Source organism: Grus americana, chromosome 4 (assembly GCF_028858705.1).
Source record: "Grus americana isolate bGruAme1 chromosome 4, bGruAme1.mat, whole genome shotgun sequence".
Classification (NCBI taxonomy): Eukaryota; Metazoa; Chordata; class Aves; order Gruiformes; family Gruidae; genus Grus; species Grus americana.
In genome coordinates this window covers 28,617,933-28,644,130 of record NC_072855.1, presented here as the reverse complement: position 1 = coordinate 28,644,130, position 26,198 = coordinate 28,617,933, and the positions used below count along the sequence as shown (strand labels likewise).

Sequence of the window (26,198 nt, the reverse complement as noted above, 5' to 3'; positions counted from 1 at the left end):
CAAGCATAAAGTGTTTGGTTGTTTGGTGGTTTGGTTTTTTTTTTTTTAGGGTAAAAGATGCAATAAATTTTATTCCTTGTTCCCCACTCGTTAGGTTGTACTTACATATACTATAAATAAGGGAGTAGCAAGATGTCTTAAACTGTAGGTCAGACATCAAAAGGAAAGATTAGCATTTAACTTACTAAAATTCAATCAGCTGTTCCCCTGGAGTGTGTGTTTTGTTTGTTACTCTGCTTGTGGATTGTAGGGAATTGGGTGTGACAGGGTGAGTTATTCTTTTCAAACCTACAATGACACTTTTGCACATAATGTGATAGAAGCTTTCTAAACACAGTGTGAAAATTGTAATGGCATTGAAAACATGTAAAGAGCTATGCTACAGGGGCATTTCAGTGGACTAGATTTTCTTCCAGAATTCACCTAAACCCCTATAAATATGAAGCATAACAAAAGAGAGAATGATATATGTGCATTTCTAGCCTTTAGTCTTAAATAACATTATGTTATACAAACACTTAGAACACTGTGTACTTTTGTGTTCATTTACTCAGGTTTCATCATGAAATACTGATGAATGCGTAATATTCTGTACACATCAAGAAAAGATGCATACTGGGGAAAAAATCAAAAGACAAAACCAAACTGATCTGGCATCTGGGGCTGAAGTGTGGGAGGACAAGGGAGAGCTCATCATGAAGAAAAGGAAATGGCAGTAATGTGGCGAGGAGTGTTGAGGTCTTTGAACCTCATATACCTCAAAGCTGGGACTAAAGTGATTTGAGACAACAGAAGTAGTTCAGTATTGGCAGTGTGCAAGGATTTAGCAGAGAGGAAAAACTGTATATAAAATGAGCTTCGTGATCCTCAGATTAGAGGTAAATACTAAAAGAGCTTATAACAGGGAATACCAATCCGAGAAAGACTGGCCAGTTTTGCTGATCAGCTGAATAATTGACTGTTGGATCTTCTTTCAACTTGCTTTCAAAGATCCAGCTATATGATCACACAGTTGCCACACTGTGCTAGCAACTGATACTAGCAACTGGCTAGTTGAGAATATTAATCATGTTAAGATGCATTTGATTCCAGAATAGGCAAATATATGCAGTCTTTTGATAACAAATGACTTTTGAATAGTACACTTTTCCATGGAAAATTTTCTCATATTTCAAAAGTAAATAAAATTAAATAATTTCACATTTGTCTCAGTGCTAAATAAAAATCTGAATTTCAGTCTGAATTGTAGTGAAATTCTGCCTGTTGCTTTCTGTTGTGGTGGAAAATTGAAAAATAAATATTTCTGACTACTAATTTGGGAAGAAATACAAAAGCTGTGCCATTTCTTTTAAGTCCAAAATGCTCAGTCAGTTCAATACATGTTGTGATAAATGCTGGATGATTTTTGTATATAGCTATAGTCTGTCATCATATGGACTTGTAGCTATTGCATTTATTTTGCTCTTGCTTATCATTCTCCTTATTATCAATTATATCTTACCTGAATTAAATTATTAGCATGTAGACTATCTCTTAGTGTTTGTGCAATACATAACCTAATTTTCCTCATTCTTCCTTTAGATCTTGGGATTAAAAATATATATATATAAATCCTGCCTTCTGTTTTCTATACAGAGAAATTGTGCAATCTCTGTCATTAGAGATTTTTCAAGATCTGACTGAATAAAGCTGTGAGAAACCTGATCAGTCCTCAGACCTGGCCATGCTTTGAGCAGGATGTTGGACTAGAGACCTCCTGAGATCCTTTCCAACCCAAAGTATCCTATGATCCCAGTTGTCTTAATTGGCAGTATGAAGTTTGTTATGGTAGCATAGTACACCAGTAGTAAGTGTATTGCTGTATGGTACAGGAGCTCTTGAAAATAATCAGAAACTTGATTTGAAAATAATAAATCTGTTTTTAAAGAATGGTTTATTGTACCATGTTAAAGTTAATATGTTACTTGGGAAGTTAATGCATATTGGTAAAGGGAGTATAAGTCTCTGAATAGATTATTAGGTAGACTGAGGTCAAACCTACCTTTCTTTATTGGTATGAATAGGCTCATATGGGTTCTTGAGCTCTGAAACTGGTAGCTTCTCAAGCCTAAGAGGAAATCCCAACATAAATATGTTAAATACTTATGTGATTATTTCTTCTGTATTTAATTTAATCTCACACCATTTTTGTTTCTTTTTTTGTTGTTGTTGTTTTCTTTCTGTGAAAGGTCAGTGTGAACCAATTACTCTGGAACTCTGTATGAACTTGCCTTACAACTATACTTATTACCCAAACTACCTGGGCCACAGGACGCAGAAGGAAGCCTCTATCAGCTGGGAGTCTTCTCTTTTCCCAGCCTTGGTTCAGACCAACTGCTACAAGTACCTTATGTTCTTTGCCTGTACAATCTTAGTACCAAAATGTGACCCCCATACAAATCAGCGGATCCCACCTTGCAGGTACTATGCTATACTTCATTTAATTCTTGACTGACATTGTCTGTCATATTAGTCTTTCCCAATTTTCTGTTTCCTTTGAAAATGCCAGAAATTTTGCTTTGGAATTCCATAGCAAAAGGTAGAGAACCATATTTTATAAGATCATTAAATGCAGTTCATTACACATGTGATTAGTATCTGAAGTATTCAAAACAAGGACAGGAGTAGCAGTTCAATAATTCTCAAAATGTATATATTGAATAGAATAGAATATTTCAGTTGGAAGGGACCTACAATCTAGTCCAACTGCCCCATCAAAAGTTAAAACATGTTATTGAGGTCATTGTCCAAATTCCTCTAAAACACTGACAGGCTTGGGGCATCGACCACCTCTCTAGGAAGTCTGTTCCAGTGTTTGAGCACCCTCTCTGTAAATAAATGCTTCCTAATGTCCAGCCTGAACCTCCCCTGGCGCAGCTATTAACTGTTCCCACACATCCCGTCACTGGATACCAGGGAGCAGAGACAACACCTCCCTCTCCACTTCCCCTCCTCAGGAAGCTGTAGAGAGCAATGAGGTCACCCCTCAGACTCCTTTTGTCCAAACTAGACAAGCCCAAAGTCCTTAGCCACTCCTCATAGGATACGCCTTCCAGACCTTTCACCAGCTTTGTTTCCCTCTTCTGGACACATTCAGGGTCCTTCACATCCTTCTTAAATTGTGGGGCCCAGAACTGCACACAGTGCAGAAGGTGAGGCCCCTGGAAGTCATCTGGTCCAACTCCCTGCTCAAAGCAGGGTAACATCACATTCAGATCAGATTGAATATACAACATAAAATTTTAAATACCAGGATTCAAAGCTCTGCTTTTATAACTGTTTTTGAGTTTTGCTCTTATGTTAGATTACAAGTAGAGAGTGATTTTATCAGGAAGGGATACCTTGGAGGGTCACACGGAGATCTGTAGTATTTGCCTTCAATAACATTTTAGGAAGAATTTCAGACACAGATATAATATAAAAACATAAAAATGTTTTAGAAATGAAAACACACATAGCATCATACCAATAAACTCTTGAATTAACTGATAAATGTAGGGCAGAAAAAAAATTAAATACATTTGATATATCAATATAGATATAAATCTACTTAACTACAGTTTAAAGCTCATAGAAGGCAAAATGTTATATCTGAGCACAGAAACTATGTTCTGAGAATCTGCTTCTGCCTTTTCAAAATAACTGCCCTTTTGTTCAAAGCTATCAGTCATTAGCTGAGCTTAACAGGACATAGGTATTGCTTTACCTGTGTTTTCCTGTAAATATGAAATGGAGTTCAGCTAATGCAGTTTTTCAGCGTTAAGCTTGCCAACCATGAATTACAAATTCATGTTATAATTCTGCATCTATTATAAAATATACCTATCAGAGTCATATAAGATTTTTTAATACTGGCTCACTGATCTTTTCATTCTAAGTGATATAACTAAACAATATTAATTCTACTCCCTCTGTATAAAATATCTGTCCCTGCTTTGCAAGGCTTTTCATTGTCTTTGTGTTATTTGTTTGACTGTCATGCTTTATTTTTTAACTACAACAGTCTTCATGAAATTTTGTTCAAAATAAGGAACACAGGTGAAAAGGGTTTTTTTGCAAGAACTGATTTTGCTGTTATTGAGGCCATTCATTGATCTATCAAGTATGTTTTCAAATTCTGAACAATATTCTTCATCCCTGATAAGGCATTGGTAATATTAGTCCAGATCTGGTGAAATAACCTTTGACATTAAGGGTGTGCTGGGTTCCCACTGAGGACAAATGGAGTTACATAGATGAAGAACATATGGAATAAGCTCAGAAATTCCTGTTTCCTTATAATTACAAACTATCTTTGCTGTGAATTGATTCTGCAAGGTGCTGAGCAGCTTCTGGAGATTCTGGGTCTCACAACATTCCAGTAAGTCTGTCAGTGTGCCTTATTTTGGGACCAGTACATGCTTTCCTAGTCACATTAGCTTATAATAACATGGAGATTACACTATCTATGTATTTAAGTGATCCGCAGCTGACTTTGGTGTTGTTTCAAAACATGACAGATGTGTCTGAAGAATAATCCTGGTCAAATCTCATGCCTCTTATGTGTTGGCATCAGTTTAGGAATCCCATTACTGTATTTGAATTGGGAGAGTAAAGAGATATTTCAGTTAACTGCTAAATATGCTTAATGTTCTTAAGAAAGTGCTAGATTGAATTTCATTGCAGAAAATGACACATTTCTATGCTACCTTTTTTTTTTTACCTTGTATTTCTTTCTCCTACCAAGAAGGGGGAGATTTCTCTGCTTTGTGATGTGTACTCTTGTGAACTGTTAACTTGTAGGTTGATTCATAGACAGTACCACTGATGAGGTTTGACTGAGAAGTAAAGAAGTGATACCAAGGTATTCTGATACCCCAACTGTGAGACTCGATATGGGAATGTGGGAAGGATTTAAAAAAAAAAGAAAAAATACCAATTGTCTTCCCATTTTCCTAGCAGTATTGCAATAGGCTACCATATGCACTGTGATGGGCACAACTTTGAGGATTATCTACATTTTAATTCTTTCACCACAGACTGACAACCAAATGGCTTGCAATAGCTTTTGGAAAGGGTCAGCTTTGGCCAACGATGTCAATGTGCAGAGAACATAGGCCATAAATGGCATGGATGTCTCAGCTAATAAAATTAATTTTTTAAAATTTATTCATCATATTATTATTGTTGGTTTGGGGTTTTTATCATTGCCAAATAAAAATTCTGGCATTCAGAAAGCTGAGGTTATAAAGTGATGTGAGTCAACCTTTTTGATTTTGAGGAGGATCTAAAAAGAAAGAGAGTCTGTAACTGTATCATGGTTAACTGATGTCAATCCATTTAATCAGTCCTTCCAGCTCCTCAGCTCAATGGTGAATCATTTGGTGCTGAAAAACATTGACTCTTCTTCATGCAATCCCCCAAAACAAAATTAAATTTGAGAAGATTAACAATGTATTGTTTTCTCAAAAGAGCATAAAATAATTGATCCTAAATAGATCTGTTTGCTTGGTTTTGGTCACTGCATTTCTTGAAGCTTATTGCAGGGGAAAAAAAAAGTCCATTGGTCAAAAGATCAAAGGAATATGAATGTAATACAAAACCTTCCATGAAAGAAGTGTCTGTTCCTAGAAGAAAGATCTGGAAAAATTAATAAAATTAAATAAAAGGCAAGTTGAAAGTGGCATGAAGGAAATGGAAAAAAATAGAAATGGGTGGGATCCTACTGTTGAATATTTTTCAACCTATATAAGAACAAAGGAGAATTTTCTTTGAAACAGTGGGAGAAAGTCCAAATAATTATAGGTTTAGAAAATATGATCTAAATGGTGCAATTAAACGAGTTGCTGAGTCTAGAAACAAGAGAAGACTTAGGGAGACATCATAGCCTTCAAATAGGTAAAAGTGAGCTTCTGAGAGAAAATAAATAAATTGTTCACCATGTTCACTGAGGTTAAACCCAGAAGCAATGAATTTAAAGTACATCAGGAGAGCTATAGGTCAGATATAAGGAAAATAATAGATATCTGTGTATGAGAATGAGTGATAAGGAAGTATAAGAAATCTTGCTAACTGAAGAGTTTTTAAGAACAGCTTAGACAAATATCTGTTAAGTGTGATTTCTGATTGGAGGAAGAGATGAAAAGGATGTTGAGGTTCCTAATCCCATACTGCCTAGTTAATATTCCACAAAAATAAAATTAAAAAAAAAAAGAGGCAGTTGAAACAAAGGGATTCAAAATACCACAGGTACAAGAGAAGACTATTGTATTGAACAGCACATCAGCTATGATTCCAGGCAAAAGTAGTTGCTAAATGTTAAAATAATGCTTAAAACAACAGGGGATTTTTCTATTATGCATTTTCTCTTTGTACTTCTGAAGCATTTGACGTTGGGTATTTTGAGAGACAAGGTATTAATCTAGATGGACTGAACTAATTTTGTGTGGTAAGTCCTGTGTTCTATGGTAAAAAAAAAAAAAAAAAAAGCAGCAGGAGGACTATATTCATGCCTTTTTCCAGGTGTAATACAAGCTTCTGCCGCTCTAACTGCGAACATCCTCAACACTTGGTTGAGCTGTGCTTTGATGTTCCCCAAACTTTTAAATTTATTGAATTACCTGGAGAGTTTTTGGCTCTTTTGTTTACAGGTTTAGATATTTTGTCCTTCTGAAACCACATGTTTTCTGAGGTAGCATTTCACTGGTACAAAATGTATTCGATGGTTTTTTACTGAAGGAGGGCAGGTAGTGCTTCTTAAAAAAGGTTTTCTGCCATCCCTTACAGAGGAGAGGATGTTTGTAAGTCATTATATTTGGCTATTATGTTATAACTCAGGTAGTAGTCTGCATACAGTAACTTAAAATAATGTTTCAACAGTAGCAACATATCTTTTGATATCTTTTTTTCCTAGTGTAAAGAAAACTGATTAGCTGATTTTTTCTTCATCTTTGTCTTTAACTTTAGCTAGGATTATTAACTTCCAATAACTGGGAATTTCTAAGACTTTCACTCAGGTACTTTGTGCAATTCCACTTTATCTCCTCAGGACATTATGTGTACAGTCTAAGGAACGCTGTGAGTCTGTGCTTGGGATTGTAGGTCTGCAGTGGCCAGAAGATACTGACTGCACTCAGTTTCCAGATGAGAATTCAGACAACCAAACTTGTCTAACACCAGATGAAGATGTAGAAGGTAACTCCTATAAATACCTTTAACAGGAAATTAAAGATTTAATTAGGTTCCCAAAGTTCCCACTGATTTTTTCCCCCATACCTCTTCTTTAAATTAGAATAATTTCCACAGTTTAAATATTATAAATTGGGTTTCAGAGAATTTGGATACCTACAGTTTGCATATAAGAGGAAGTTCTCATAAGAAATTTATTCGAAGGAAGGATCAATTACCTTCAATCTGTGAAAGTCAGTGTTTGAGATTTGTTGCTAACACCACACCTACTGCTTGCTTGTGTTTATACTTCACTTTTTACATATTTAGATGATATAATAATGCTTTTCTAACTAGGAGGCAGACTCTTGGTAATCTTAAAGCTGAGCCCCATGACAGCTCTGAGAAAAATATTGTTAGTATCTTTGCCAGCTATTGTTTGCTTGTGGTTTTTGTTTAGAGAAAGTTTTGTAGAGAGTTGTGCCAAACCAACTTCAGTAGCAACTGACAGATTTCAGTTTTTGAGTTCAGCCATAATACTAATCATTGTGGTTGTGAACATAGAGCAAAAGAATGAAATTGCCTTAAATGCTTCTAGATATTCTTTATATGTAAGAAGAGAGAAGCTGTGCAGCTTTTCCTTCTGCACTGGTCATCGGATGAGAGATTTATGAGGATCCCGACGTGCTTTTTCTTTTTCTTGCCAAAAAGCCAGTAAAGTAGCTGGGACCATAGTGAGATGGCGTGTGCTGCAGTGCCTGCAATACACTGATAGTGTTCAGTTCTCACTCTTCTCCTTCTACTCACCTACATGGTGATGACGGCCTTTCCACAGTCTTGATCTTGCTCAGAGAAAGCAATGGGCAAAAGCTAGTTAGTCTATAGTTCTTTTAATGAAAATGTATTGCTGTGAATATAGTGAAGGAATCATGAGAAAACAGTGAAGTATATATAGCAGTTAGTACTATTCAAGCAAAGTCCATGTGCACATATATCATTGTAAGGATTTTACAAAGACGTGTAATACTGTAGTAATGAAATCCACTGTTGTGGGACTCTTGAGGGACAAGGAGATAATTTCCCTCTACAGCAATGCGCTGATGGAAGGGAATTATCCATTATTACACAGCAGTGTGTAGGAAAGGAAAAGTAAGATTTTGGCACAACAAGGTGAGTTAAAGAAAAATAACATGATTTAATTATCTCAGGTATCAAATGTCTTTTAACCTTCCTCCCTGTGTTATGAGATCATTTGGCTTTGAAATGTAACATAGGATGGTTATATTTTAAATATACTACTGCATACAGGACTAGTGTGTTCCATTTCTAGAGATAAGTTCTGTTCACTTATAAAAAATATAATTTAAAAAAATTCTCACTTTAATTAGAGGGACTCTGCCTAGTAAGTTGATTCACTGCTTATTGTTCATTTTAGCACTGAAATAGATATTCGTGGAAAATCAATAAAAAAGGAGGGGGGTTTAGTATTCTTTTAAAAACTAATTAAGGAGTCTTATCAGAGTTGTTTTGGGTTCACTTACTGCTAGAATTTTGTGTAGATTCAATGCCAGATTTCTACTGACTACTAATGTTAGTTAGAAAGTCTTCGCTGGGAAGTTTAAATCTTATATAAATATTCTGAAAAAACCCACATGTAAAAAAATAAATTAAGCTTCTGAGAACATTTAAATGTTTATGATTACAAAATACAGGTGATTTTCCAACTTAAGCTATATTTGACAGTTATTACAATGTGCTGAATTGCTTAACTTCTCTTCCAGTCAGTGCTGAACCAAGAGTACTGCTGGCCAAGACAGTATGCGTTGTAAACTTGGTTATTTACGTAATGAGTTATTCTTAAACGATGGCAGTATAGTTCACATATACTTTCACCTTTTGTCATTGGAATGTTATTTTCTAAGGCTCTCGAGTTCATTGATGATATTTTTGGTACAATTGTTTCTTGAATCCTAAAACTTACCCAAGGAACTGCATGGTATTAAGTATTGGAGAGATTTTGCAGGAAGGAAAAAAAAAAGGCAACATATGATGGAGGTTGTACATCAAAGTCAGTGGCATGTACACTGAAAAAATGGGTAGGTTTTTCAAAACCATCTAAATAAAGCTTTCTCAAAATGGTAGTCTCTAAGATGAGGCAGAAGCGATGTAAGGGTTTATTAGTGGACATTTATAGGTGTTTTTATTAATCCAAATAGCCACACAATTGCAGAAATACTTTTTTTTTTTTTTTTTAAAATCCTGGGAATCTGTTATACACATTTCAGCACATCAGATGATCTGTTTCTGCTTTCACATAATGCCACAACAGTGAGGAAAGTAGCTAGAAAATCGTTGCCCACAGTCTAAACATTGTATGCCAGTTATTTGGCAAAGCTTTGAAATTCAACAGAGGGTAGCATGTGAGGGAGAGCTCTGGAAAATATTGTTCCACCCCATTCACAGTGCAATTGTTGAGTCTTGCCTGCTGCATAGTTCCAGTTTAGTATCGCACAAGCTTTCTATTCCTGTCGTTTACCCTTCTGAAACAGTCACAGTGATAAATAAGTACCCATGTGATGATTAAGCTTGCAGCTTATGGAGTCTTGTTTCTTCCTGTTCCTTGTCATTGACAGAATGCTCACCCAGTCACTTCAAGTGCCGTTCTGGGAGGTGTGTCCTGGCATCCAGAAGATGTGATGGTCAAGCCGACTGTGAGGATGATAGTGATGAGGACAGCTGCGGTAAATAAATTCGATGAGTTGGATCTTTTGAGGGGAGAGTAGTTAAAGCATTAGAAAATTACTTTTGTTTTTCCTTCAGTTATTGGAACCATAGCATGACAGTTCAAGGATAAGCCCCTTTCTCTGCAAGAAAAATATATTTGAAAGTGGGTGGGTTTTTTTTTAAGACTAGTGGCATTAAAAATACTTTAGCAAGCTTCCTTTTTGGTTAATGTCAACACAATTTATGACATTTGATCGTTTAGATGCTGCTAACCATATTCCAGGATGTTTGAGTATTCCTTTAGTAATCAAGATAAAAAATGCTGCAGATTTAATTCTTTTGATATTGCTGGAGGTTCTACTGAGCTAAAATGTGACTTCCTGGCAGTTTAAATCTTGAAGTCATAAATATAGTTTTAAATTTATACACATTAATGTTCTGCATTATGATGTATTGACCAAAGATCTGTGTTGCTGAAGTGGGTTCTATACTGTAAGGGTTAAGAATTACATGTTTTTTTCAGATTGGTCAAGCTGTAGGTACAAGGATAAAGTGGTAACCATAAAGTTTATTCTCCAGTATATTTCTGAGTTTAGTTACAGTAGCGATGCTCTTGACTTTTAACTTAGGGGGATGTATTGAGCTTGAGAATAACCAAGAAATCTCTTGGTCACTATTTATCCTTGTATGTGCTGGCAGGAGAATTTTGAGGAGAAGGGAGATACACTTTTTCTTTATGTGACTAAGGTGTAGCCTCCATGGAGTTCTGCATGCTGGCCTGGCATCCCTAGGGGCAAAGAGAATAATTATAAACCGCTAAGGATTTAGAGAAGATGTGTGAATATGAGTAAAGGATTGGAAAACACTCCAGCGGAGCAGGGCTATGGTGCACGACCTGTTTGTTTTTTTATGGAGAGTAGGTTAATATGGAAGGACAATTTATATGAGCAAGAAAACTGTGGCAATAAAAGACTTTCTACTCAGCTGCATAAAAATAAAATAAGATCCAACACCTCAAAGGTGAAGCTAGGCTAAAATTCAAGCTTGACAGCTCTATAAAATGCTTCTTTTTTAAGAGCAGGTTGTTTTAATGATTGGAGTAACCAAGGGGTTATTTATCAGTAAGATGCGATGTATTGTCAATCTCTCGGAGTTTTCCAGTCACACTTGTATTCTCTCTCTTCTTTCTCCCCCATTTCTGCCACCACCACCTCACAAAAGGAAAGCAAAAAGAAAAAAAAAAAGCTCACTGAAATAGGATTGAATACTAGGTCATTCTCTTGTTTGGATTATAAAGGAAAGGCAGAGCTGATGATCACAGTGACTCTTTCAGAGTTTGTCGTATCTTTACCTTTGAATTAATTGTCTCAATTGTCCTCCCTGCCAAATACTCTTTGTTGCCACTTGTTCTTAACTCCTTACACCACTAATTGCTATAATAATTTTATTCTCCTAGACATTAACATATGAAATATTGCTCTAATATATAACATTCATTTCTTGAGTGGATCTCTCTCTGTCTCTATAGTCTAGACAGAATGTCACTAGCAATCAGCAGAATTCTTATCAGTTTCTATAAATATGGAAGACTGTATCTGCTAGGAAATTACCGCTGTCAGAGTGACATTACATTGACCAGGGGTAATACTGTTACTGAAGAACAGAAAGTCCTTGTAGAGCTCCAGAAGTAACTGTCTCTGACTCATTCATATTCCATGTGTGCAGGACAAAATCAAACCTTGACGATCTTTCCATGTGTAAATGGCTAGCTCACACTTTATTAGATTTAACCTTTGAAATTGGTTTTATACCATCAAATAACAGTCAGCTTTTAAATTAAAACTCTTGTATTTGAAGTGCCTTAAATGGCAGACATTGAACAACTTCACAGTGCAGGGAGGAGGAGGAAGTTGGAAAAGGCTAGTTACAGCTTTTGGATGGTCAAACTACTCTGGCCAATAAGGTAAAACAGTCCAAGGTATATTCTGCCCATGCAGAGTAGAGCTGTACTCAGCACCCACTGTCTCCTCCTGTTACGAATCCCAGTCATACTTTCACGTGATCTTTCTGAGAGGAAATCTCACCCATTGAATTGCAGCAAAATCCTAAGACTTTAGTGCCATTTAGGCTAGGATTTGGCGAGAAAATCTGAGCCAGATTTATGAATGTGAGACGTCTGAGTGCATTTCAGTAAAGTGTGAGCAAGGTAATTGTCCAGGTTTCAGCGGGGATAGAGTTAATTTTCTTTCTAGTAGCTGGTATAGTGCTGTGTTTTGGATTTAGTACCAGAATGATGTTGATAATACACTGATGTTTGTAGTTGTTGCTGGGTAGGTGTGGTGCTTACACTAAGTCAAGGACTTTTCAGCTTCTCACACCCTGCCAGGTGCACAAGAAGCTGGGAGAGCAGAGCCCGGACAGCTGACCCAGACTGGCCAAAGGGATATTCCGTACCATATGACATCATGCTCAGCATATCACTGGGGAAGCTAGCCAGTAGACAGGATCACTGCTTGGAAACAGACTGGGCATCGGGTTGTTTTTTTTTCCACATGTGGCAAGCAACTGCATTTGTGCATCACTAGTAGTAGTAGTAGTAGTACTACTACTACTTTTCCCTTTGTTATCCTATTAAACTGTCTTTATCTCAACCCATGAGCTTTTTTCCATTCTCCTCCGCATCCCACTGGGCAAGGGAAGGGGTGAGCGAGTGGCTGCGTGGTGCTTAGTTACTGGCTGGGGTTAAACCACAACAGTAATTTCTGAAAATTGTTATTATGATAGACATCAAGAGAGTTTGTGGTATTAAATATGCTTGATGGTACTTGATCATATTAATTTACTGGCTACTGAACAGTGCCTCTGGCAGAGAGCAGAAGAGGGTCCTAGAAGTAAGTGTACTAAAGAAATTGAGGACATAACATTCAAATCCAGTTTTGTCCTTCACTATTCTCTGCAATCTGAGTTCTGACTGTAGTATTTTAGTTGAGAGAAAAATATGATGGTCTTAATGCAAATGACTTAATAATAATTGCATGGGGAATATACGTGTGAGTAACAAATGGTAACTTGCTTCATATTTTGAAGAAGAGTGAAAGTAAGATGAATGTGAATCCCTATCTCTTGCCAAAACATATGTTTGAGGTCGGGGTAAGGTAAATATAGACAGGTTTTCCTATCTCCATTTTCACTCCCATTTCACTGTCATTAAATTAAAAATGTATGTCACAAACTTATTTAGAGAAGAAATATAAATACACCAAATGGTAGATGGCTTCTACCAACAAAACAGTATATTTGAACACTGAGGTCAGTAAGTAAGTAGTGAATTTTTCCTAGGGAATTGTCTCTATATTTGTCTGTGTTGTACTCAAATTTTGGGGAGTCATGGTACACTTCACAGTGTAACACTATAATATGTGATGAAGGGGAAAAGCAAACATGTATTTAATGGATTGTAAACACTGCTAAGGTGTTTACACCTTACATTGCAAGGTTCATAAATTATATTTTTTTGAACTTTTTAATTTTATTTTCATATCAAGTTCCTAACATGACTGACATTCTTTGTTCTTTATTAAAGGTTTTGTTTGTTTTCAATTAATTTTTCATTAATAGTTATCACAAATATTGTCAAGAAGGAGACCTGGAAAATGGTGATACCCAAGAAAGTTCTTTGATCATGTGGAATTAGTTTCACAGGTTCAAGGGTATTTATTTCCCTGTGCTGTAACATTTATTTACATGGCTTTTTGAATCTAAACAAAATCAAGCACTTCACACATCCAGTTGAAGTTAAAACACGAGCAGATTTTTTCCAGTAACAGTATCAGCTAGTAGTTATTCTCTGGTTCATGTTTGTAAAATACTAGCTTCTGAAATAACGCTTCTTGGAAACAACGTATCTGCTTAGTCACTCACTGCTGATATGCTGCTGTAGTTGCCGGTCCAGGCAAACTGAGGGGCAGCTTCAAATGTAGTTTGTGAGCTTGTGCCTCAGCTATTTGCGTGTGGGGACAGGCTGTCACCTGAGTTTGAGCTTGGATTAAAATGAAAACTAGTATTATCATCTATAGAACAGGCCAAACAAGGCAATCAAACCATCTATTTTAGTCAGGAGAACAGATTGTCTTTATGGCTTCCTCTAAAACCTGAATGTCAGATGTGCAGGACTTGAGTATGTCAAGGTATTTAAACTTGTGTCACAGTGAAGTGCTTTATTAGTTGATGGAAATAAATAGTGACATAAAACAAGAGAAAACACTTTTCTAATATGTACCTTGGGCCATTCTTAATTTCTTCTAGCTGACTAACAGGAATTTTACTGTCAGAGCACTTTGACACAGTTTTATAAGTATTCCTCTTGAAATCCAAGAGGCTGGTTAGCAGGACTTGTAAGAGACAATAATTCAGTGTGTTCCCTGCTTAATAATGAACCCTCTTGAAGATTCATACAGCCATTGGGTCTTTCTCATCTTTTCAAACTGGTTTGGTCTCAGATTATAGAACCATACAAACTGTTTGTCGTCAATACTTTACAGCATCTCTCTACCTTTCATTGTGATCTGCATTAGATTCCGTTTTAGCACTGCCAGAAAAAATTACCTATTTCTACACTGTTTCATGGAGATTCCATGCTGTCATCGGATTTGCTTTTGAAAGACCAAAGGTCTATGTGCTATGCTTTTAAAGGACACTCTACAGACTTTAGGATTAGGAAAGTTACATTACTTGCAAATGTATTTCAAGAGTCGTGGTGTATGGGTTTTGAGTTAAATTAGCTGATGCCTAAACCATTACTTATAGATACGTGTGGCATAATATAGATTATTATTTAAAAAGCATTGAAGTATTACGAAGTATTATATATTTTATCCCTATTTATCAAGTGTGCACTGTGACAGTCTTATTTCCATTTCTTCGTTAGTACCTTTTAAAATTTATATTGCAAGTGAAAATACTTTGGGTGTTCAGGATTATTAAGGAAGAAAACAGTTGATTTGATATTGCATGCAAGTGTTTCAAAACTGTGCTTCTCTGCCTCCAGGTTGTAGAGAAAGGGGTCTTTGGGAGTGTCCTTTGAAGAAGCTGTGCATCAAACACGCTATGATCTGTGATGGTTTCCCAGACTGCCCTGACATGATGGATGAAAAGAATTGCTGTAAGGGCTTATGCGGTTTGTTAGCGCCATAAAGAGATGATCACATTTTTGGGATCTTGGGGTGCAAAATAAATGAAAGTAAAAGTTTTCTACAGATAGAAAAGCTTAGTCATTCCCTCAATTTCCTTTTCAGTTTTTCTATGGCACCAATTTATCTCTTTCCTCATCTTGTGTCCTCTGTTGTTCACATCCTTGGATCCTTGGTGTCTCCTTGGTCATTCCGGTCCTCTCTCTTTTTTTTTCTCTCTCTCCCTCCTCTTCCTTGTGTCTTCATGCTTCTTTTCTTTATTTCTTGTATCTTCTTGACTCCTTTTCCAACTTTTCTCAGCTTCATTCCATATATGTATAGCTTCTCACTGCTCTTTTTTTCTTGATTTCCAGTTGATTTTCCTTCTGATCTGTTCTTCAGTAAATTTTACATGTCTCCCTGCTTTATTTGATTTCTCTTCTGCTTGACATTTCTTAGATTCTGTCTCCCCACTTGGCACCAGAGGCTTTTTCTATAATCCAAACTGTGATAAGTATCAGAGATAGAAAATGTAGTATGGTACACTGATGGTATGGGCATACTCTCCGTATGCACAGTGTTAGTCAGCTCAAAGTGCTGAGGATGTGCAGTAGGCCCCCTGGTCCCCTGTGGGAGCTGCCGTGTGTTCTGTTTCCACTACACAGCTCACTAGTGGGATGGGAAGAGGTGGAAGACCTGTGAATGGCAGCTGCTTTGCAGGCTCCCTCCCTGCACAAGAAGCTCGGAGTGGGTGCTGTGAGATGTTAGCTTCACTTTCAGGAGTAAATTAGTGGTACTCTGAATTCTCTTCTTTTGAGAAAAAAATGGTGTGTGGGCCTGTCCCCAAGACAAGGAACTAGAAAAGACATACTGGGTGACATTCAGCCTGCACAAGAAAGAAGAGATGCTTGGTAAACTTGGTTGAGAGCTGAAGTTTTAGTTCTCTGGGCAATCCTGATATTTCAGCATTTTTGCTGGGACTTTAGGATATAATTTTACAATTTAAAAAAAGTTGCTCCTGAGTCTCTGGAGTTCTGTTGGCAGGGACAGGATAGTAGGCACATTTTATGTGCTATGTGGAACATATGAATATATTTGCCAAAATTATTGGCAGCTTGCATATATCACTAGATCTAGCTTTGTTTCTTTTTGGGAAGAGGCAGCTCACAGAACATATCTTAATCTACTTTTTATTGTGACGATTATACAATTTGACTTCCAAGCAGTCTGTGTGCTGTAATCTAAAAAAAGGAAGGTGGTGTTAAAGTGATTTGCTCATGATCACACATTAAGATCATGGCAGAGAAGAGATTCTCCAAGGGCTTAGGTTAAGCTAGTATGTAATTATCAGACTATATTTCCTCTCTGCTTTTGTACTGGGGCTTGAATATTCCAAAATGGCAGCAAAGCTTCCCCAGCTGAGGGCTTCCAGCTTGTGAAATATGGTCTCTCTGGAAGGCAGAGTTAGACACTTTTTTTCTAGATTTGCAGACTTTATTCCAGAGCCAGAAAAGTCACTTATGTCAGAGTAGGCAGTGCTGCCTGCTCAATCTGTATGGTTTTCACAGTGGAGTACATTTTTTGCACTGGTGTTGCAAATAAATGCTTGGTTTGTATGGCAGTATAGATGCTATACAACAGCCAGACATAGGTACAACTGAATGCAGCTTCCTGCCATGCATCCTCTCCTTCTCCGCCCTCCCTCAGCTCTCAAAATTCCCTAATGATGGGGTTATAGAAGCTGGGAGAGAAATGTGTTAGTGAGGAGGGTACTGTAATGCTACACACCTGCCTTTTGGGAGCGGGTTTGTTATGGTTGGGGGAAAGCTAAAAGTCAGTTACAAATGGAAGCTCTTGTGGTTCCTGCACTGGACAGAGATTGAGGAAATCCCTATGTAACGCTGCCAGTTGGCAACCAACTGCAAACTGGAGTGTGTCTAGTGGGATATCAGTTCCCAATCTCTAAAGTGGAGATAAAAATAATTCCATGATTTTAAATAGCAAAGGAGGACACAAAAGTGAATATAGAATTGCTGTGGATGAAAAGAAATACATATGCATTACAGTAAAATAATTTTTTTCAAAGAACATGAAGAAATAAACAGATTGCAGCAGTCTCCTAAAAAGCATGGAACACAATGTTTTCATTTGAAGCTTGTAAGAGGCTTAGACAGATTTCATATGACAAGACCACAAATGATACTGAGTAATCGCAGATCTTGCCATTTCCAGACACCCTTCCTTCCCTTTGAGTTGTGATGTCCTCTGCCACTGCACGGCAGCAACCACCTTCTGCCTCAGTGATGTCCATCCTGAATTTTCTTGCAAATTTGTCTCACTTTCTTGCTCCATAAATCTGATTTGTACCTTCACCTTCTCATTCTTTTCAGTCTCCATGTGAACTTCACATTGAACATTTCTTTCTCAGAGTGAAACATGTTTTTGTCCTTGCAGCATTTTGTGAAGAGAGTGAACTTGAATGTGCCAACCATGAATGTGTGCCACGTGAGCTCTGGTGCGATGGGCAAGCAGACTGCAGTGACAGCTCAGACGAATGGGACTGTGGTAAGTTTCCACCATGGTGTGCTCTACCTGGAAGTGATGTTTGGTGATGGTGGTAGTCATGGGTGATTTGATTTAGAATACAATTGCAGTGGTGGAGAGATGCTCCCTTTATTACCAAACGCAGACTGGGTGGAGGTTGGGAAAGCATGCAAGAAAGTGGGCAAAAGAGAAAGGAAAGGCTCAGTGTGAAGTGTCACAGTGCAAAGATATAAGAAAAGTGACATGGCAGGGAACTTCTAAAATGTGTAGATGGCATGTAAAATCTGGAAAGTGTTGTGAATAGGAGAGAGAGTAGGAAGACCTTCAGATGTAGAATTCATCTGGGCAAAACTTCTAAGCTCTGATTCTGTACTTGTGAAAATCAGCATGAAATTCCCACTGAGTACAATGGTGCAGGTTCAGAGCTTATGACAAGACAGTCCTACTAGGTGCCCTTTGCACTAGCTGAAGACCTGCAGAATGATGTAACCTGCCATTGTATCTATATTCAGATTAGGCCTCATGCTTTTATGTGTTGTTAAAGGAGAACTCTCCAAGTATTATTCTTTAAATAAAAATGAAGGTGGATTTAAAAAAAAATTGCACTGAAAAGAAGCCGGTTGGAAAGTGGTAGTATGTCCTCTGAGACTTCACTGATGTATTTCTGTACATGACAGTCATTTATATTACTAGGTTTTGAGATGCTTTGTATGTAATTTTAAATACAGAAAACAGGTGTACCGTGGCTTACAGAAGCAAATATTTTGTATTCATATTGAAGTAGATCGTATAAATATTTTAAAACATTTAACATTTTATGAATATTAATAAACAACAGCATTTAATAAAACCTATGCAACAAAGAACTGTTCTAGAAATGCATATTTGAAAAGGAGTAATCTGGATTAATACATGCCTTTCTCATGAGAAGAGAAGTAAAAGCACCTTCAGCATATAGCAAAAATGTGTAATGATTAGCTATGTTAAGATTAGTACTATCAAAGCAAAGGTCAGAGGAACAGTTTAACTAAAACCAGTATGTATTTGGGAAAGAAATGCACACAACCCAACATCTTTCAACAGATCCTAGAAAGGGAAGGATGTACATTTCCATTTTGGGCCATTTTGAGAAGATTTTTGTGTGTGTTAGAAGCAGTTCACGCACTTTTATACATGAATTAAGAGAGGAGCAATGGTCATGATCTTTCTTGTAAACAGTAGTTGTTTTTTCTTTCTCTAATTACACCCACATATTGTTATGACAGCAACAGTGCATATTACTGAGAGTCAAATGATCATATCACTCTTACGTCAAGCAGCATTCATCCCACAAATTACTTCAGTGATTTCAGTTGGACTATTTGTGGGGTAAAACATTATTTAACAAGACTAAGGCTATCAGAAACCCATGTGAACCTGTGCTGGTGAGTTAAGAGGATTCTGGTTTATTCTAATCCTTAAGATGCCTTTGTTGTTTAGTGTCTCATGCTGTTCAATGGTAGCAAGATTCTGATAGCCACGGTTGCCTCGGTTTTAAATTGCAAAGCTATTGAGTATATAAAATCAGCAAAAGTGCCAGCATCTTGGAAAACTCTTTTGAATGTGGTTGTATGTTTTCAGTATGCCATTTATAAAACTAACTATGTGAAATAATAGTGAAGTTATTCTTCTTTTTCTTTGCAGTTACCTTGTCTAAAAACATGAATTCCTTGATGTTCCTGACCATTCACAGGTCAGCTGCTGATAACCATGTTTGTGCTGATGAGTGGCAAGAAAATTTAAGCCAACTGGCCTGCAATCAGATGGGTTTAGGGTAAGGTCAGTAGTTTGTAGTATTGATGAATTTCTTAGGACAGTTGGAGTGCTGGAGTTAGATGTGAGTGATCATTGATCATTACTGTGGAAGTGATTCATAGAGAAAAGAGGTAACGAAATTTTGTGAACTATGACAGGAACAAAAGCTCAATGAAATCCAGGCACTTCCACTCCGTTATAAACATTACATGAGTGTTATTAAGAGTGTGTTGAAAAGATAATGATGTCTTGCCAAGCCTCAATATTTGAACTTGCAGTTATTGGTGAGGCTCAGAATTGTTTGGCAGTGTGATACTCTGTCTTCCTAAAAACTAAAGTAGACTTATCTTAGGAAACACAGGAAAATTTCTCTACATTCATTTGCATTCTGCAGTAAGTACTGTGGCAAGCAGATATATTTAACTTGGGTATCTCTGAACAATGACTTGTTAAAGATAGAGCTTTCTGCGTGGAACTCAGGAAAAAAAAATAGTCTTTATAGATCTTATTGCGTGCACACTAAAGTAATAGCTGCTTTACGAAATAGTTGATGAGAAACTGTTGGATAAAACCAAGTTCATCTGCTCTGACATCTCAAGCTGTCTTCTACTAGGAAAAGACAAGCCTGATGGTATAGAAGGATATCATTCTCAGTGTCTGATCCCCAGACTGGATTAAGAAGTGTCTTTTCTGTCTGCCTTTTACCACTACATATACTGACATGCTGTTGTGGTTTAACCTGGCAGGCAGCTAAAACAACCATACAGCCATTCACTCACTCCCCCTCCCCTACAGCGGGATGGGGGAGAGAATTGAAAAAAAGTAAAACTTGTGGGTTGAGATAAAAACAGTTTAATAGGACAGAAAAGGAAGATAATAATAACAAATAATAATAATAGAATATGCAAAACGAGTGATGCACAGCACAGTTGCTCACCTACCACTGACCGATGCCCAGCTAGTTCCCAAGCTGTGGCGCTCCCCGGCCAACTCCCCCCAGCTTATATGCTGAGCATGATGTTATGTGGTATGGAATATCCCTTTGGCCAGTCTGGATCAGTTGTCCTGGCTTGGCTTTCCCAGCTTCTTGTGCCCCTCCTGCAGAAGGCTTCTGCCTGGGAAGCTGAAAAGTCCTTGACTTAATTGTAAACACTGCTGAGCAACAACTAAAACATCAGTGTGTTGCCAACATTATTTTCATACTAAATCAAAAACACAGCACTATACCAGCTACTAGGAAGAAAATTAACTCTGTCCCAGCTGAAACCAGGAGATATGCAGTCTTGTTCTTCGTACCTTTCTCAAAAAACCACAGGAGGATACAGGAAGTTACAATGTCTGCACTAATCCTACTCTGTGTTGCCTTGAACTGCATGGATGCTTGACATCAGTTCTAACAGGTGCCCTGAATCCAAGACCACCTGTTCTGAATGGACTGCCTGCCGTTCTAACACACAACAGTTCTGTACTCCTCCAATTAGTTTAGTATATCTAAATAATATTGACATTATCTTTATGGTTTAACTTCATGTAACATCCTAATAAGCTTAAACTCCTTTGATAACCTTCACAAATAGTTACTGCTTTTACAACGACTTTGTTGTCTAAGAACAAATCGCTGGTCTAAACATTAAGAATGTTTTTCTTCTTAATATTTCAGTCTCATAGTCCTAACATAAAATTTGCTTAACTTTCCTATGATGCTTGCTGCTAGGAAAGTGAAAAAGGTATGAAACTGTTACAAGCCCTCTGATTCCTTCCTTTTCTCAGAGGTGTGCCTAGGCTGAAATTAGCACGAGTAGAAACTTATACCTTCCTGCTTGCTAACAGATGTTATCAATCTTATCACTTTTAAGAAATGTATGAGACAAATAATTCTTAAATCTGACAAATCCATTTTCTAATAGGGGAAGATATTCTACATATCAATTTTTCTACAAATTCTTTTTTGTAGTGACAGGCGATTGTGTGAAGGGCAATGGGAAATTCCAGTTCAAATCTGAAGTCTACAACTTCACTCTGACTCTAATACTAATTTTTACTTCTTCCTGGCAGTACTTCAGAAAACTAAAGTAGTGTTCGTCTTTCCTTTCTTAATGCCTGAGTTTTTCAATCACCTGAAGCTCAATTTTCTTAGCCATTCTCCAAGTTTTTGTGAAGTGGTACTGCCAAAAATACAGTAAATTATCTTTGAAGAATATCTATAAGAAAAACAAAGATTATAATGCATTCACTAGAACTAATTGCAAAAAGGAGTAATACAATTTAATGTAATTCTTTAATTCTTTTGTTAACATTTCACAGTGAAAATATCACGGAGGGTAACATTTTCTATGTGGTGAAGTGGAAGACTGAATGATAAATTGCAGTTTCATGCCACTGTGAAATGTGATCTAAAGCCATAAACTTCATCTGTTGGCCATTATGTCCTGCATATATTATTTATTTGACTTACAACAGCAGTCTGAATGTGAGGTTGATAGCATTTGGTGTATTTAATAAGCTATTTCCAGTCACCATTGAGGTTACAGGTAAATTCGGTATATAGCATAGAGCTCAAATAATGGTGAAAAAAATTGGATTTATCCTTTTTTTTTTAAAATAAATAAATATAACATATTTCAAGCAGTGCTTTTCTTCAGGCATTCTCAATGGGAAATATTCCATTTTACTCCTTCAGAAAATTAAAGCTGTGAATACAGAAATTCTGTCCATATCATAGCACACTGCAGAACCCCCCAGTTTTGTGGCTATCCAGATTTCTTTAATAATGACTTATGATGATTCTTGATTTTGAATTAATAGTTCTTTTGTTTATTCTTAGAGGAAAAATAGTGCACGAGTTCTCAAGGTTGAGACTTCTTAATACCTTAGACCAGGAATTACAATGAATGGTAGCATATGGTATTTTTATTTTCTGTAAAGCTCTGCAAACTGTTTTTCCTAACTGTGGTGTTTTCCCAAATGAGAACTCCCAATTGCTATACAATATGGTAATGTTTAAAGTATGAAAGCAATGTCTTTCTAGCAGCTTGTAGATATTTTTAATGCTTTAGGCTAAATTAGGCTGGAAAAAAGGAAGATAATTAAAAGACAATGGTTAAAATTAGGTTAATTTAGCTGACAGTGGTAACATATTTTACAGAATATCAGTCTATTTGGGAGGTACAAGCATTGTGTCTGAGGCAACATTAAAGGTAATTCTATTCTGCCTGTTGCACAAAATATGACCTATTTTCCTGGCTGGTGGCCAATTCTAATTCCACAGATGATGTATTTCTCCAGTTTTTCACAGCACAACACATGCAATGTGCTGTGTGATGCATGATGCAACATCACAGAAAACTGTGCGCAAGTTCCAAGCATTGTCTGAAAGGCTTTGGAGTAATGATGGCTGTTCCTCAAGTTACACAATGTGTGTTCTTAGCAGTTATGTTTTCCTCTAGTGCAAAAAGAATGTTAGATACAAAGTCAACTTTTGTTTATAACGCTTAGAGGCTAGTGGGAACTGTTTGTTCAAGTCTGAAGTTTCATAGTTTACAGCCAGAGAGGACTATCAGCTCACCTGATGTGACTGCCTGTTCATCTCATGACAGGTAACACTGTCCAGAGACCTCTGACTGAGCCCAAGATTTAAATACAGTAAAGCATGTCTCCGGCAATTGGGGTTCCTGCTAACACAGGTAAAGAATGGAACAGCAATTGCCATCAGTGTCTCAGATCAAGGATTAGGTGTTTGCTGGAGTGTGCTGCTGAAGAAGGGCATGCTGTGCAGGTTCAGAACATTATGGTAGAAGACTGTAGATTTGTCTTGATGTTTAGTTGAAGAAAACCATTTTCTTATACTCCGAAGTCCGTGTTTTTTGTTGATGGAATGGTGATCATAAATCCACGGTCTGCTCAGATCTTGAATTTGACAAAACCAGAAGTTAGTGGAGTTACTCTCTCACTCTAAGGCAATGTAGTGGAGTAGTTTGTCTTTCTTTCCTGTACTAGGATGAGAAAACAAATGTAATAATGATAACTTCAGCAGCTTGTACCTAGCAGAGTACAGAGGAATTTCAGCTGATCTGCTTGTCCTGGTCTAGCAGTATCAGTGTAAAATCACAGCTGTTTACCAAGTTACTTGTTTATAAAAATCTACAGTAAGCTCTGCTACCTGCTCCTGCTCCTGCTGCTCCCTTTCTTGGAGGCTGCACCACTGGTGATCCACTGAAACAGGCAGCTCCTTTTCCTTCTTTCCTCTGCCACAGCATCTTACTGTGTGTGTATTTGTGGAAGGGAAAGGCCAATCACTTGTTACCGCCTGGCCTTTTGTCTTTCCTCATACTTTCTCACTCTCTCTCTTTGCTACAAAGTTCTTTAATAATATTTGCAACTGACCAGTCAAGCTGCTGGACCAATAATCTTTTGTTCTCACATGAATTATTATGCTTACTAATTACTTTCTAACTATTTCTGCAACTGAAATAATGGAAGTTTAGTTTAATGTCTTATTTGCTTAAAAACATCACAGAAACAAAAAATGGAATATTGTCCTACCCACATAAGGAACTTGAACTTTTGAATTTAACCTACTTTATTTTCTCCAAGAATAAAGATGACATGTAGTAAATCAAATTCCATGCCAAGGATGAAGTATTTGAACTCATTAATTCAGTCTGGACCCACTCAACAGAATGTAAAATATGCTTGACCTACCTTGAATATATTCACATTGTCCGTGGCTGCAGTGTCTTCTATTAAATCTTTAGAGGATTTAGCAAAATAGCAAATTCTTCAGATTACATTTATTTTTTCTTTTAAGAATGGCAGCAGATAACTATTAAATAAAATTTACTGAAAACAATAATTACAAGCTGTGGTAGATGTGGAAGACTGTTTTAGTAATTTTGAGCAACTATAAAACAACGTTAAAATACATAGACTTTAGTCAGTATATTGGACTGGTATTAGATTAAATCTGATAGATTATGTCTCATCTTTCATGTACATATGTAGTTTAAAATATAATTATTTGGATAACTTTTTTCAAAGAAATTTCAACCTAATAATTCCGTGCAAATTGTGACAATTTCTTCAAATAGTCATTAAGCATATGGTCACTTACTTCATATAACACTTTTTTAGCTCCATGATTGGACAGTTTTCTTTCTCTAAGTAAAAAGATAATTGTTATTAGTGATTAGTAAATACCCAACAACCTTGGAACTCTCTGCATGTGCTCCTAGGCAACTGGCTATAGGTGGCTCTGCTTGACCAAGAGGGATTGGACCAGATGACCTCCAGAGGTCCTTTCCAACCTCAACCATTCTGTGATTCTGTGATGACTAAAAGAAATAGAAAGATACATGAATACTGCCAACCAAAGAAATGTTCTTATTCTAATGATTAATCACAATTTTTTTTTCAAACTATTTTATGTCACAGCTTGTATAAATGGCATTATAAAACCCACTTTTTTTTCCTAGGGGCTTCCAAATCAAATTTACTCAGTTTAACTCTAAACAGGTATTAAATCTCTTTGTCCTGAAAATTCATTCTGGAATCTGCAAGTTGAAGAGTTTTTTGTGGCTAATGTGTTATTACCAGTAGAACTATGGGAACATTTCTTAGTGAATAATAATTCTGTAATTGACAATGTTGAACAAAAGTAACAGTGAATTTTGTTCAAATTCAGTTAATAGTTTCAGCAGGGGAAAAAAAAGTTGAAAAAAGTTATTTTGTTTCAACCTTTTAAAATGAAACACTTAAAATTTTATTTCAAAGCAATATTTTTCTCTGAAATGTGTCCTTCATATTTTTAAAATTAAGAGCTAATTAACCTTGAATGAAGGACTTTACATTTAATTTGAACTTGAATTAAGACTTCCAGCTAAGAAAGTCTATGTTTTATTTCAAGTTTTAGATTTAGATGGCCCCAAATGGTCTTTTTTAAGTTTGGCTACAAAATAATACTTTATGAATCCTATAACTTAGAGACTGAAATGACAGGGAAAAAGCAAGCATATACATTTTTTTTGCAGCATAACTACATGTTAACTCATTCTTGATGGGGTTTAGTAGTCTATTAGTTAGGACATAAGACTGTAGGCATTTTGAAACCTGGAAATATCACAGTGATTGCCTACCTTCCACCAAAAAATTTAAGAACTATTTAATCATACATGGTTTAGTTTTCTGTCGATGCTGTGAATATTTTTAATTTCCATTTTCTATGTCTCCATATGTTTTCACATTAAAATTTCAGATTTCTCTGATTTCAGTGCTATTAAAATCGAGATATTGATCTTTTACTCCATATTCTATGGCACGGCCATGGCTTTATAAAATTCTGGTCAAGACCAAGAAACATCTTAACCAGTAAGTAAGTACAGACAGGAAACAGATGCTGTTCCAGCTCTGAAGTAGGCCTAATTTGTTTTATATTAATGCCCATACACACGTTATTCATTACCTTCTGGCATAACTCCAGGTTTCCTTTTTCAAGCCTGCTGTCACATGAGGCTTAAAACGATGGAATTATAGAAGCTGAACAGAGGAATGTTACTGTTACTTTGAAGGGAGAAGGAATCCAGTTTATGGATTATACTTTATTCTAAACTTGCAATTTAATACATTGTAAAAGAAATCTACCAGACATGAGTTACCCTAGGTTTGCTTTATTGCAGTGCTGGATGCACGGGGGAAACAGCTCCACCAAACGTGCATGCAGGTGATTACCAACACACAGGTTATATAGAATCAAAATATACATATTCATTATTTTTCCAAGAAAAGGCA

The 26,198-nt window shown here is 36.7% G+C and overlaps 1 protein-coding gene across 1 annotated transcript in view; it reads left to right on the top strand.

The window, feature by feature from the left end:
* The window catches only part of CORIN (corin, serine peptidase), a 158,354-nt gene that overhangs the window by 110,332 nt on the left and 21,824 nt on the right, over positions 1–26,198 (top strand). Inside the window, exons 11-16 of the mRNA XM_054823090.1 lie at positions 2,229–2,460; positions 7,067–7,212; positions 9,819–9,926; positions 14,957–15,070; positions 17,532–17,642; positions 19,305–19,434. Of these exons, the coding sequence (XP_054679065.1) occupies positions 2,229–2,460; positions 7,067–7,212; positions 9,819–9,926; positions 14,957–15,070; positions 17,532–17,642; positions 19,305–19,434 (841 nt within the window). The remainder of the gene's footprint in view (positions 1–2,228; positions 2,461–7,066; positions 7,213–9,818; positions 9,927–14,956; positions 15,071–17,531; positions 17,643–19,304; positions 19,435–26,198) is intronic.